The sequence below is a fragment of the Neodiprion lecontei genome, chromosome 7 (genome assembly GCF_021901455.1).
Source record: "Neodiprion lecontei isolate iyNeoLeco1 chromosome 7, iyNeoLeco1.1, whole genome shotgun sequence".
Taxonomy (NCBI): domain Eukaryota; kingdom Metazoa; phylum Arthropoda; class Insecta; order Hymenoptera; family Diprionidae; genus Neodiprion; species Neodiprion lecontei.
In genome coordinates this window covers 7490736-7506512 of record NC_060266.1, presented here as the reverse complement: position 1 = coordinate 7506512, position 15777 = coordinate 7490736, and the positions used below count along the sequence as shown (strand labels likewise).

Here is a 15777-nt window from a genome sequence, read left to right as displayed (position 1 = left end):
ATTCGGCTGTAAAAAAGCATGCGAGGAATTTTTTGTCGGTATATTCGATCCATCCCGTGTGTATAATTTGCAAGAAACGTAATACCGGTATTAAACTTCGTGCTCTTCGCTCACCAGCTGGAAATATTGCTGACATACAACGAGGATGGCGAGGATCCGGTGTAGCAGCGGAAGCTCAAATGTGGGCGCACCGTCGAACAACTTGGGAAGAATTTGTGTCTCTTTCCCGAAACCGGTATAACATTGGATCCCTCATTTTCCAACTCGGGAAAGGGATTACTCACGCCCCAGATATTCATACATCGAAGACAGAAAAAGGATAAGGGATTGTTCCTGTAGCTCACCCTAATTCGATTTTCTCCGATCCGTTTGTCATTTTTTTTTTTCTTTTTTCTTCTCTCTTTTTCTCCCCTCTGTAATCCCTGCTGAACATTTTTCCGTAAAATAATTCACCTGAAAAGCGATTGGACATTTCAGATTGAGTATTGTGATCGCAGAAGTTTTCTTTTTGAAAAATAATATCGTGGTATAATTTTTCTACTTTCTACCGTACACTGAGAAAAAGTTCATTTGTTACAGTAACTAGAAAAATTCAGTAAAACAGGTATCGTTAAAAAAAACTGTTTGAATATTGTTGGAATTAGGAAAAACGAGGTACGCGTAACCATTTTGCGCTGTTGTCGATCCTTTTTTGGTTATTGCTACGCAAAATCAGTTTCTTCGATTTACTCTACTTTTTTAGTTAAACAAGGCTTTGACGTCAATTTATTCTTGCACGAGCATTAAATTTTCGCAACAGTTGCAAGAAAATCTAGCAACAGTGATCGTAGTGAGAAAGAACAGTAACGGATACTAGACTTTTCGGTAACAGCTAGAAAACTAATTTTCATTTTCTACCTAGAATTGTATTTTCAAATTGTGATAAAAAATGAAAATAGTTAAGAACTGAGCGGTAACCGGAACTAAAAATTTCTCTCAATGTAAAAGATTGACATTGAATTTGTTTTGCATTTACGGTGTATAGTTTTTCAAATATTTCTTAATAACGCTGGTTTCACACATTAAATATGTAAATGATCAATTCACCGTAATCGCTATATTTTTCGAATCAAAGAAATTTCATATATTTACAATGTTGATACTACGAGTCATTCAGCAGCCTGCCATGTTAGGTTAAATCGTGGTTAATTTTCGATCGCATTAATCTTCTATATATCTTTGTTTTTGTTTTTTTTAGAGTGCAAGCGAAGTAGGTATATTGAAATTGGCTAATTTAGCGATTAACTGACCCGAGGGATCGAGAGACCGACCTGAATTTAAAAACAGACGTTTTCAAATGTCCCCTAGGGATTTCGCTCGATTAGAGGCAGCCCGTCACGTCAAATACAGAGAGTAGTAGTTCTTCCCAAAAGATAAAATAAAAAATATCTCCCCGTGTCCCGCGACCTGAAATGCGATTCGAATCGTCGACGTTTGTGTGTTGTTTTTTTTCATAGGGGTTTTTTTTTTTTGTTTTTTTTCTCTACACTACTTACTGTTCTTTTCCTTTCTTTCCTTGGGAGGAAAACCTCGGCGAAAAATGCAGATAGTGGGAAACGGAGACGGAGAGATCGAGTGGAGAGGGAAACTGGCAGAGATAAACTCGTCGATCGGCAAAAGCCACGACGCTACGTATGATAAGTATGCAAATCTTCCATTAAATTCCTGGCATGCAGATGAAATCTCGTGGTTCAAGCTTATAGCCAGCTATCTCTCCAGTTCGCATTTCACGATCGTATCCTCATCTTACCGATATATGTACGATTTCGATAACCGGTTAAGGGGATTCGTGAGTCAAGGATCAATACTTTTTCGTTCATATTATTAAGAGATTCATAAGCTACGAGGATCTCTTTCATACGCAAAAATAAAAGACAGTGGAGGTATAGAGAAAAACTCGGACATAGATGCTTGATCTTGAATCGCTTTGAAACTGTCAAAAATTTAACGGATTCGTTTCGTTTCCACTTGTGCAATGACTTGATTTATTCGGAAAACTATTCTACGCAAATTCTGCACCGAAGCACAACATTACAACGATATTTTTTATGATCGAAAAATGGCAATATTAGATTTACTTGCTGAAGAACAAAGTCTGATTACTTGAATTTAAAAAAAAAAACGGTTTTAAAAAACAGATTCAAATGAATCTGCCGATAGTTTCATTTGTATATAATTGTGTACGTAGATAAACTAATCTCTGTTGTATACAAGGACGGTACGTCGAACCTAAACTGTTGATGTTTATATTTCGCTCTTACCTGTCCAGAGCGACAGAAATGAATACCCGATTCTTGTTCAGCGCCTCAGTTCGTCAGTCTTGTCTAATACTTCATAGAAGGAAGACGTGATAGAGTTGTAATTACAAAATCTAAAGTTTAGTAACCCTTTTTCTACATCTGCTGGATTTTTAAACATCTCAAAGTGATTTAAATCTTTAAAAAAATCGATATCAAAACTCTTGAATTGTTTATAATGTTAGTATTGCGACTAACGGATACGTGTATATTAATTTTGAGTGCAAATAATGGTGTGCAAAAAAAAAAGAAATATTTTTATTATATTTGTTGGCAAAAATCAAAGTTGAATGTATCGGAGGATTGTAGCTGAGAAATTTTGCTAGAACGTCAGTTGTTGAAAATTATAAAAATAAACGCATGTATCTTGGGTAAAAAATTGCTGCAACGAATCGTCACTTGATTTGACGAATTATTATTTTTAACCAACTAACAATAAATTCCACTACTCGTGTGTGCGTAAATTATGTGAGTTTAAATCGGTCGAATGTAATTATAAAATATTAAAAGATTGAATTAAATTTTTGTAACGTACAAGTGCAAAGTGAAAAGAAATGTGTATATAATCCTTGAACTTGGCAATTTCACTTTACATTCTGACATTATATCGACGCATATATTCTTCACGCGGCGTTGAATTTTTATCAAGAAATTCTTGTGCTCTGAAAATTTTTTGTGACACGAAGGTGCGAGAAAAATACATCGAGAGTACGTATCAAATTTTTATTTACAAATTGTATATCCTTTAACGAAATTCTTCACGTCCCGTCAAAGTGCCAGGTGGTGGAATATATAAATAGCAATGATTCGAAGCTGCTTTTCAACTCTCCCCATCTATATATGTATGAAATACATACATGCATGCGATATAAGAGCGACCCGGGAATGCACGTTAGATACCGTTTTATCGATTAGAAAAATATTTCAAATTTTGAAACAAGCATACAGATTTATACGTTCTCTGAAATTCATTCGAGTAGTTTGTCTTCGAAAAATTTAACGGATTTTAGTATCTTTGTTATTTAATCTAATATATTCAGAATATTTTTACTCTGTCACCTTATTCAGGACAGTGGAGTTCGAAATGTCTTATTGTCATCGATCGATAGATCATTCTATAAATGAAAAAAATTAATAATAAATTGTTCTTTAAGGAGCCATCCATAAATCACGTCACACGAATTTTAGAACCTTTCACATATTTAGAACCCCCTCCCCCCAGATCCGACGTCACAATTTTTTCAAACTTATGCATGTATTTAAAAATAATCGAAAGAAAACAGTTATTTCCATTTTTTTCTTATTTCTATTAAACAATCTTTAATAAAATCAACATAGAGTCAAATATTTATGATAACAGAAAGGAAAAACGACTAGTTAGGAAACAAAAAGCGACTAATTATGTTAATTAAAGATAAAAAAAATTTAATGATCTTGTGTTCATGGACTTTGGACCCACTCCTTTATATTTTTACCATTCAGAACTCTTGTGAATTTGAGTGTCTCACTTGCATTACAACGCCGCTTTAGAAGTTAAATATCGTTGCGTGAGAGATAATCTCATAGCGAGAGTAATAAATTATTAATAAAAATATCGATCAAGTTGGAAAATTTTTAAAATTTTTTATTCACATATAAATTTCGTGTTTTAGTATTTTAAATTTTAACATGTGACGTCACAAAGCTTTTGACCCCTCCCCGCCCCCCGATTAACGTGTGACGTAATTTATGGATGGCCCCTAATTAGTTCACAGACTTTCAATGGGAACGACATTTTTCTGCCCTTGAATATATTTCAGGGATATAGGGTGAAAAAACGGTGGAAAATTTTAACAAAAGAACCGGACTGACGAGAATTGTTTAAAATATGATATTATTATTGAATCATTGTTTTTTTTTTTTTTTTTATATGTTTTCTGTAAATACCAAATATGTCGAATTTTAACGAATCACAGCTCATTTTGTTTGCAAGTAAATCTGCTCGGCTTCTCAGTTAATCATGAAAACGTCAACTGCAAAATGATTACATTATGAAATCGGTGACCTTGTGCTTGACTTAATAAAATATCAATAAACATTACGAAATATTGCTGAATAAAATATTAGGAAAAATTAATTTTAAAGAAACTATAGAGAATCGATTAAGAAATTAAAGTTAGCCTAAATCTGCAACAAGATTGGACAATAAATTTGATTTTGGCATTAACAATCTGCAGAAAGAAGATTGCGACATTTCCGAAGTTGTCAATTTTTTCCTACATCGCGAAACCAAACTTTTTAATTAGACTCAACTAGATGAATTCCAGTTTCAGTTTCCAAATTCACGTTTATCGTGTTTTCGATTCTCAAAACCACTCGAGCTACGTTGAAAACCGTGTTGTCAGTAAGGCCAAAACAAATATCTTTTTCTCCGATCCCTCGTGTGATACATTCAACAAGAGTTGTTGAAAAATTGTGTATCCAGTTGAATCGACTTTCGATCAATTTGATCCAGTACCTGTAATTATTGTTATCATTGCGAATAGTTATTTTAAAAGTATTAAGTGTAAGATTGCCGCATCGTGCGAAATGCGTTCACGCACAAAATGTATAGCTGCAAATATAAATGCATATTATTGATATTAAAACTGTAAATATGTATAAATATACACACACACACACACACACACACACACATATATATATATTAGGCTGATTCAAAAAAAATGGCTAATTTTTTTTTTTCGAAATCCCCACATAAAAACTTCCGAGATGGTGTGAAAAGACGCCTGTAAAAAGCAGAGCTCTTAATATTAATATTTAGAGGTCGCGCATCGGAAATTTCTATTTCCCATTTAAATAACACAGGAAGAAATTTTTTTAAATTTTGCAATTTCGTATTTTTGCAACGGCTCATTGAATCAGCGGACCAAAGCATATTCTTGTAGGAAATTTGACGCTCTACAAAAAAGGTCCTTACAAAGTTTTCGATAGACACACTCCTTCAAAAGTTATTCGAGGTCAAAGTTGAACTTACAAAAAAATTCAATGTTTTTTTTTTTTTTTCGATGATACTATGAATCTTTTCTCAATATTTTGCTAGTAATAATATTTCCTGATGTATTTTTGCTATTCGGAGATTTTTTTAACTTTACTTATAAGTAGATTCGTCTTTCGGCACAAAACCTTTGGTTTAGGCGCTTTTTTTCAAACGAATGAACTGAAGTTGCTTTATTAAAAAAAAATTACCTACAGTAGCTCATTCAGAAATGGAGTTCACTTGCTTACCGACATAACCTAAAAGACACATGTTTTGATTTTCCTCGTTACTGTGCCACATTGTTTCTAACTCTCTTTTCAATCGAACTTCAGATATTACTATTTATTATTTTGCTCTCTAAGTTTATTGTTTTGTTGTTTATCATTTCATTGACTATAATGGAAAATAAAAAATACTTAATTGGTGATATCAAAGAAAATCTTGTTGGACGAAAATTACCAACAAACGGAGAGGTTTTATCAGCGTTCTTATATCAGCATTGTATACACAAACTAACATTAAAAAAAAGTGCTTCAGGTACAATAAAAAAAGTTGAAGAAAAATGGTTACAAGCTGGACTTCCAACTTGCAAAAATTCTCATGCTGTGCAGAAAGTTTTACAATTATTTAATGAATGGTTGAAACTCAAGAAAAGTCGATATCGAAAAAAATCTACTACGCAGAAAAAAAAAGAGACAATGTTAAAAGAAAAGTTTGTAAAATTATTTGATATTGCTCGTTTAGATCCGAAGCAAAAACTTGATGATACAAAAAAACTATTTTTGGAATCTCAACGATCTAACAAACGTTATGGATTTATTGACACAAGTGCTTCAAATGAAGAAATTCATCAAGTTGCCATGGATATTGATGTTGATGGTTATTATTTATTTTATTTTTTTAGAAAACAATTATTTCATATTTTATCTCAAATAGGATTGCATTTGTTTCTTAAGTATTAGCTGTTAATCATATATATTTGACAATAGGTATTAATCAGCCTACAACTAGTAGTCCAGTTCAGGATGGTAGTATCATTTCACGGTTCCAATCGACAATTGGTACAGGAACGACATCTGGAAGTCAACAATCAGAAATGTTTTCTGACTTTGAAACTCCATCTAGTCAGCCAAATCCTCCTCCTAAAATTGATATAATGACTCCTGAACTTGTATCTGCCCTCGATCGAGCAAATGTTACTAGTCGAAATGCTACTTTTATCTTAGCTCCTGCTTACCAAAGTATTGGAATAGATATTGAAACATTAAATTTAAGCTACAGTACTATCCGGCGAGCCCGTCTTAGATTTAGACAAGCTATCGCAGAGCACTTGAAAGAAAAGTTTAAAACTGAAGATCGCTATACTTTACATTGGGATGGTAAGATTTTAACTGATTTGACCGGTTCTGAATCTGTAGATAGAATTGCAATAATATTATCTACTTCGAACGTCAATCAACTCCTCGGTGTACCAAAAATATTTGACGGAACTGCAGAAAATCATGCTGTAGCTATATTAAATACATTGGAAGACTGGAAAGTTACTCCTTACATTAAGGCTATGTGCTTTGACACTCCAGCAGTGAATACTGGTATGGTTTGTTTCGTTATCTTTAAATAATTGAAAATCTAGTTAATACCTACTAATTAATACTATTTTCTCACTTATGTTTCTCTTAATAATTGGCACTATCTTTAATTTACATATTCATACATTATTTACAGGAATACTAAATGGCACAGCCGCTTTGATTGAAAGAAAATTGAACCGGAAACTAATTTGGTTACCTTGTCGCCACCACATTTTCGAAATTATTTTGAAAGGAGTTTTTGAGGTGTTTTGGCCCACAACTTCTGGTCCCAGTGTACCTATTTTTGGGCGATTTAAAAATTGGTGGAGCAAAGCCGATCATTTAAAGTATCAAAGTGGCATGAAAGATGAATTTGTTGCAAATGCCTTGAATACAGACAGACTTGAAATAATTAATCTCATCGATAATTTCTTAACGGTATATTTCTTATAATTTATATTTGAAATAGTTGGGAATTCGTGTTTAAAGATTTTAATTAAAAAATTTTTTTAAACAGGTTACTCAGCCAAGGAATGATTACAAAGAACTTCTCGAGTTATCATTGATTTTTCTTGATGGTCTTCCAGAAAATGAAATAAGTTTCAAATGTCCAGGAACGATGCATCATGCTCGATGGATCAATAAGGCCATTTACAGCTTGAAAATTTTCATGTTCAGAGACCAATTTTCTCTTTCTAAACGAGAAATTAATAGTTTGCGTCAAATATGTATTTTTATTATTTTAATCTACATTAAAGTATGGTTTACTTGTTCGTTGGCAATCGAAGCACCGAATAATGATTTGCAATTGTTGAAAAAGTTACTTCTTTGCGAGGAAATTCAATCATCAGTCGTACAAAAAGCATTAAAAAAATTTAGTGATCATCTATGGTACATGAATGAAGAACTAGCAGCACTGGCATTGTTTGACAACAATGTCTCAAATGAAATAAAAAAAAAAATGTGTGAAGCAATTATTAATAATAAGGAGAGTAAAATTATTCGAGAAAAACGATACGTTGCTAAAGGAATCGAATTGGAATCATTTTTTGATAAAGATTTAAGTGAATTCGTCTCGAAAAATTCACTCATGCTTTTTGAAGCCTTCGATTTATCATACGATTTTCTTGAAGTCGACGTATCATTATGGTCTAATAATGAAAGTTATAGAGATAATTTAGATTTTTTTAGAAGACTTTCTGTAGTTAATGACTCAGCAGAACGAGGTATTGCTCTGATTGAGGATTACAACAACTGTTTAACCAAGAACGAAGAACAATTACAGTATCTATTGCAAGTCGTCCAAGAACATCGTCGTAGTTTCCCAGATTGTAATAAAACAACCTTGAAATAGTCTTTATTTGAGAATATTATAGACGAGAAATCTAAATGTAAAAGTTATAGAATATAACACAATAAATATATCTGACTATAATTGGGTTTTTTCAATCAATAATTTTCCCATCGAGTCAATATAAAGTTACCTTACAAAAATGCGATGTTAAATAATAAACATGTTATCATGGAGAATCCATAACTGATGCACTTGACTATTTAAAAATGTAATTGTTCCGAAATCTATCTTCTTTATAACAAAATAATGAGAAAAGATTCATAGTATCATCGAAAAAAAAAAAAACATTGAATTTTTTTGTAAGTTCAACTTTGACCTCGAATAACTTTTGAAGGAGTGTGTCTATCGAAAACTTTGTAAGGACCTTTTTTGTAGAGCGTCAAATTTCCTACAAGAATATGCTTTGGTCCGCTGATTCAATGAGCCGTTGCAAAAATACGAAATTGCAAAATTTAAAAAAATTTCTTCCTGTGTTATTTAAATGGGAAATAGAAATTCCCGATGCGCGACCTCTAAATAATAATATTAAGAGCTCTGCTTTTTACAGGCGTCTTTTCACACCTTCTCGGAAGTTTTTATGTGGGGATTTCGAAAAAAAAAAATTAGCCATTTTTTTTGAATCAGCCTAATATATATATATATATGTATATATACATATATATATATATATATATATATATATATATATATATATATATATATATATATATATATATATATATATATATATATATATATATATATATATATATATATATATATATATATATATACACGCCTTTACGTACGTTATAATAAGTTAAGAGTGTCGTAAAACTTTATCGCAATGTGCCTTTATTACACCGAATGTAAACGTTACGCGTACAGCTATACAATACATTTATATACGTATAATATATAGGTATATGTATAAACGCAGGCAAGCGTGACACGGAATCAAATTGTAAACTTTATGCCCCTCATAAGAATATTATCACGTGCCAGTGCGAAATGAGCGGCATTCATCTTGACGAGGTTATATCTCGGCTCAGCCCTTCCATTTTCCCATCCCCGTCGCATGCAGTTGTACATCGGAACTTCCTTTTCCCATTTATTTTGACAGTGGCCAAACCCTTTCTTGACTGACCGTCGGTCGATAAGAGCGCGTACCGTTGAAGCTTCAACACATTTATACAGCGCGCCGGTGTATCGGGTTACAAATTTATTTATCTCGCTTCATATTCAACCCTGACGATAGGTCTGGACAATAAGGCGGAATTAAGGGTGTGCGATGGTCCTTCTTTATCGACCGAGGCCGCTGGTTTTCATTTATCGTTATCATCGCTGAACTACCGAATAGAATTCGTTCAAATTTCGGCAGGGTGTTAATTTTTCATCACAGAATTTGAATAATGTGTCATAAAAGAAACTTGTGTCTTCTGCTACGCGTTACTCATATTTTGCATATTTTTATTTTTGAGGTAATAAGTACCGCAAGACAGAGTTTCCGCCATTCTGGCTACCTATCGTTGAAATGGTAACTCATGGCAATAAAGCTCACATTCTTAAGACTACTTTCCAAAGTTGCCGGTGATAAATCAATCCGCCGTCAAAATTTCAACACATTCCATTCGGTAGTTTACCGATAAAAACGAAAAATAAGAGTACGTTGACTCGGTCGATAAAAAAGGACTATCGCATAACCTTAAAGTCGACTCCGCGTAACTTCCCGCGGGTAAATTTTCTCACGTGACACGTTTCTCGGAGAAAAGGTCCGTCCTCGTTGCGGGAAGTTAGACAAAGTCTAGTGTAGCCGGCAGTAAAAGAGCGTATAAACAGCGAACAGCGACTGAGCTGTGTAAAAATCGTTTTCATACAACTCGCTTCGAACATCAAACGAATGTCCGGAGTAAATTTCCGACTTTATTATGTACAGCCTGCGGAATACCAGGAGCAGTACTAACTTTCAGCATCACCGACTACTTCGAGTCGGATCTAAACTTTTATCGAGATACTCAAGCCTCCCTTGATATCGCGTTGTTATTACAAAGTCATTTTACTCCTTACGATGCTTAAATCGAATCGGTCTCGTCGTATATACGAGTATACATACCGTATCACGTTTTTATTCATTTGTCGAGATATTCTACTTTTGGAGCCGACTCTTCTGATTTGTCTATGTACCTCCGCAATAATTCCGAGAGCAGGTTCGACTTGTACCTGTGCAAAATATATCATCACGTTGAAAATATTTGTCCAATTAATTTGGCTATTTGCCGATTTCACCAAATTCTACAAATTATATTAGAGAATGAATTGTTTGACGGTAAAACACCGAATTACCAAACCAGTCGAATACTGTCAATTTTGACTGTTGTATCGTATTCGTTTATTCGTTTTCTTTACTCACTATTTATTTTAGTTAGATAGAACAATCGAGCCGATTGAAAAAAAAAAAAAAAAACAATTACTGATAAATGAACTCTTATAATATGGATAATACAGAGACCTTAATCACTCATCGATGTGACGTACGCCTAATTTCAAGATTACAAGAAATTCAAAGGATTACAGAAATCTCGATAGAATATTAAAAAATTACAAAAAATGTCAAAAGATTCAGAGGATTTCAGGAGATTTTCTATGGTTTTTTTTTTTTTCTTTTTTTTTTCTTACATGGTTTTTGATAAGATATGATGTCCCATGTCGAAATATGATGTCGGAAAATCTTCGCTATTTTCAAAATTCATATTTTCGAACGAAGAAGAATGAAATTTATATGAATACTAATGTTTATACATGGAGAATGGTCCGTTGAAATTATCGTTGATTTTTTTTTTTTTGTTTTTGCTGCAGGTATTTATAAATAAATATACGTCGTGAGTTGGACGCACACCAAAAATCGAAACGTTGACAAAAGTTTATGTTTATTTTTGATCAAGACCTGCATTTCCAAAATTTCTTTCTACATTGTTGCGCATTAATTACGAGAAGATAGCCTGGCTATCTCGTCCCACCCCGATTTAACCTGAGTTCTGTTCGATTTATCGTTTTAAAAGTAAGACAAAGGAGTCGTCAGTGCGTCGACTGAAAAGCGAGGACAAAAAATTGTTGACCCAGAGCAACTCGCCGATTAATTAAGCGAAACGATTTGTACAGCTTTTCGCTTAACAGCGAAATCTAAATCTATTAACAGGAGTGCAATTTGATTAAAAAAGTACCGAAGCATTGAATAGGAAGATACCACTGGAATTATGGTTTGAAAACTGCGACTGCAGAATGAATTTAAAATTAATAAACTTTGCCGTTATTGCCAAAAAAAAAAAACAACGTAAAAACGTATGTTATTTGTTGAAATTTAATAAGTAATCACTCCCTTTGATTGTATAATAGGTAGATAAACTTTAATCACGAAAACGTGACGTTCACTGTCAAAATATGTTATGCTAAAATGAAGCCTTATTAAGAAAAAAAAAAAAAATAATGACGTTATGAAAATTTAGACTGATGTCTGACTGCACAGAATACATTAACGAATATACTAACAAGCTCAGAATTATGTAGTTGAGAAGAAAAGAACTGATTATGTAAACTTCCTGAAGTACTAATGATGTTATTTAAAATTGATGACTTTATTTTTTTTTTCTTTTTACACGTGAATAAGAACTTTTTCATAAAAACTCATGTCTATTGATGTCAGTTTGATTTTGTAAGACCTGATTTTTTGTTACATGTGAATTAGACCTTTTTTAATCAAACATAACTCGATTGATATGTCAGTTTGATCTTCTAGAACCTGATTTTTTTTTAATGCTATCAAATTACAGCTTTTTCAACGTGTTTTGAGTTAATTTAAGACAGTTTAATTTCCTAAAAATCGATCTCTGATCACATGTGCAGAATTGAAACTTTTCCAATTCAATTTCACCTGTTTGATGTCACGTTGACTTTCTGAAAGCTGCGTGACTATTTTTTGAACCTGTATCAGAGCTTCTTAGATCAATTCCAATTGAATTGATGTCAGCTTAATTTTCTCAAAACACATTCCACAATCAGAGCTTTTCCGATAAAATTCAATTGAGATCGATTTCCCGCAGTTTTCATTTTCTGAAACCTGATTTCTTCGTTCGATTTTTTACCATTCTTCAAGCTTGGTAATCCTCTACGTTTTCTGGCCCGAATTTCACTCAATTCATCGAAAAATTCGATTCGGAGGTTGAAAAAAATAACCGTTATCGACAGGGCCCGGATAAATGTGTATTCAAAATCGCAAAATATGTCCACGTAATATAGACTTGAAAAACTAAAATACAGAAAAAAAATATGCTAAATAGAAACAGCATTTTCTGGCTCCAATCACCGTACTTTGTTTGGAAAACCAAATAAGGAATAAAAATGATTCGAATAAAAAAATATGTATATAATGATAATAATAAAAGTGACAATAATAATAATTCTTTATTCGTCACGATTATTTTTGCAATACAAGGGAGTAAGAGCTGAGTATAGCGGGGGGTTGGTGGTGGTAATGGATGTACAGGGTGGGGCATTCGAAGTGTGACAGAGCAATAGTAGTCAAACTATCGATGATAGTCAAAAAAGATTCAGATGAGAGTTACATTGTTCGAAAAGACCGTCATACCGGAACATCTTATTTCTTTTTCGGTTGAGGCGCTGAAGCTACGATCAAGGTTAAGGCCACTTTTATAAATGAAACAATGTATTTTTTTTCTACACTGAGAGAAATTTCTAGTTCCGGTTACCGCTCGGTCCTTAACTATTTTCATTTTTTACCACAACCGAAAAATATAGTTCTAGGTACGAAATGAAAATTAGTTTTCTAGCCGTTACCAGAAAATCTAGTATCCGTTAATATTCTTTCTCATTACGATCACTGTTGCTATATTTTCTTGCAACCGTTGCGAAAATTTAATGCTCGTGCAAGAATAAATTGACGTTAAAGCCTTGCTTAACTAAAAAAGTAGAGTAAACCTCACAAACTGATTTTGCGTTGCAATAACAAAAAAAGGATCGACGATAGCGCAAAATATTCACGCGTACCTCGTTTTTCGTAATTCCAACAATATTCAAACAGTTTTTTTTTTAACGGTACCTGTTTTACCGTATTTTTTTTTTTCGTTACTATGACAAACGAAATTTTTCCAAGTATACGACATTATTACCGACTCTGAGGAAAATTCAGTGATCCACAAAACAAGGTTATTCTAATCATTCAAATCTAATCAAATGAAAATGATTATTTCACAAAATCCGGGCCCCAACTTCTTGTGTCAAATTTTTGATCATCATCAGCTGACGCGACGGACGACGTTCGTTTACACTCGCATAACGCGGTGCACCCTAGTCGGGGTTCGCTTTGCAGGGCGTGCCCCTGATATTGACAAATTGATACACATCGTGGGAGATCGCACGCCACGGGGTTGCGGCGCGCACGCAATCGTTCGCAAGTTAACAGTTACGCGCCCCGAGCCCCTACCGAACTTGAGCTTTAAATGTTATTTACGATCGGATCAGGGTGCGTAAACGATTGCCGAGTGATTTGATTCACCGGTTTCTCATTTTCCCGGATTACCCGAATCACGCCACTACGAGAGAAGCTGATCGTGGTCCTGCAGCGCTTTAATCCGGCGTCGCGCCGCTGAGCTTCCTCTTTAATTATTCCGCTTCCGCGGAGCCGCCGATTTTTCTTCAATCACTAATCCCCTCGGCCCGATTGGAAAAGAGACAAACGAATCGGCATGAAACCGTTGCACTCGTTTGAACTGGTCCATGACCTAAAATCTGTCCCTTTTTTCGATTTCACTGCCAAGTACAGTCGCACTTTGATTACTTGGCACATTGTTGCATTTTTAAGCTACGATCATGCGTATGAAAACTCAAAAACAGGAAAATACTGAAATTTTAACCCATTCGCTTTTTCGTTCAATCTTGATTTTCGTTTTTTACGATTTTCTGGAGTTTTCTTCAATCACTAATCCGCTCGGCCCGATTGGAAAAGAGACAAACGAATCGGCATGAAACCGTTGCACTCGTTTGAACTGGTCCATGACCTAAAATCTGTGCCTTTTTTCGATTTCACTGCCAAGTACAGTCGCACTTTGATTACTTGGCACATTGTTGCATTTTTAAGCTACGATCATGCGTATGAAAACTCAAAAACAGGAAAATACTGAAATTTTAACCCATTCGCTTTTTCGTTCAATCTTGATTTTCGTTTTTTACGATTTTCTGGAGTTTTCTTCAATCACTAATCCGCTCGGCCCGATTGGAAAAGAGACAAACGAATCGGCATGAAACCGTTGCACTCGTTTGAACTGGTCCATGACCTAAAATCTGTGCCTTTTTTCGATTTCACTGCCAAGTACAGTCGCACTTTGATTACTTGGCACATTGTTGCATTTTTAAGCTACGATCATGCGTATGAAAACTCAAAAACAGGAAAATACTGAAATTTTAACCCATTCGCTTTTTCGTTCAATCTTGATTTTCGTTTTTTACGATTTTCTGGAGTTTTCTTCAATCACTAATCCGCTCGGCCCGATTGGAAAAGAGACAAACGAATCGGCATGAAACCGTTGCACTCGTTTGAACTGGTCCATGACCTAAAATCTGTCCCTTTTTTCGATTTCACTGCCAAGTACAGTCGCACTTTGAGTACTTGGCACATTGTTGCATTTTTAAGCTACGATCATTCCCATGAAGACTCGAAAACAGGAAAATACTGAAATTTTAACCCATTCGCTTTTTTGTTCAATCTTGATTTTCGTTTTTTACGATTTTCTGGAGTTTTCTTCAATCACTAATCCGCTCGGCCCGATTGGAAAAAAGATAAACGAATCAGCTTGACATCGTTGCACTCGTTTGAGCTGGTCGGTGACCCAAAATCTGTGCCTTTTTTCGATTTCACTGCCAAGTACAGTCGCACACTGAGTACTTGGCACATTGTTGCATTTTTAAGCTACGATCATTCCCATGAAGACTCGAAAACAGGAAAATACTGAAATTTTAACCCATTCGCTTTTTCGTTCAATCTTGATTTTCGTTTTTTACGATTTTCTGGAGTTTTCTTCAATCACTAATCCGCTCGGCCCGATTGGAAAAAAGATAACCGAATCAGCTTGACATCGTTGCACTCGTTTGAGTTGGTCGGTGACCTAAAATCTGTGCCTTTTTTCGATTTCACTGCCAAGTACAGTCGCATTTTGAGTACTTGGCACATTGTTACATTTTTAGGCTACGATCAGACAAACGAATTTCCTCAAAGACTCAAAAACAGAAAAATACAAAAATACCCATTTGCTTTTTTGTACGATCTAGATTTTCGTTTTTTACGATTTTCTCGAGATATGCATCGTGTTAAATAATTGTCAAGTATATGAAATAGGGGTAATATTTTCTGAAAAATCAATTCCCACTATTCATTTTGAGGAATTTTTTTCATGTTGCGTGAAAAACGCAAATTTAAAAAAAAAAAACCTCTATTTCTGAAACACGTCC

The 15777-nt window shown here is 34.1% G+C and overlaps 1 protein-coding gene across 1 annotated transcript; it reads left to right on the top strand.

Moving 5' to 3' along the window:
• Positions 1 to 5622: 5622 nt before the first annotated feature.
• Positions 5623 to 8280, top strand: LOC124295418. Its single transcript, XM_046745367.1, has 4 exons — positions 5623 to 6234; positions 6345 to 6947; positions 7081 to 7364; positions 7444 to 8280. Exons 1-4 carry the CDS (start codon positions 5754 to 5756, stop codon positions 8278 to 8280), a joined length of 2205 nt encoding a protein of 734 aa, XP_046601323.1. The 5' UTR covers positions 5623 to 5753.
• The last annotated feature ends 7497 nt before the right edge of the window (positions 8281 to 15777 follow it).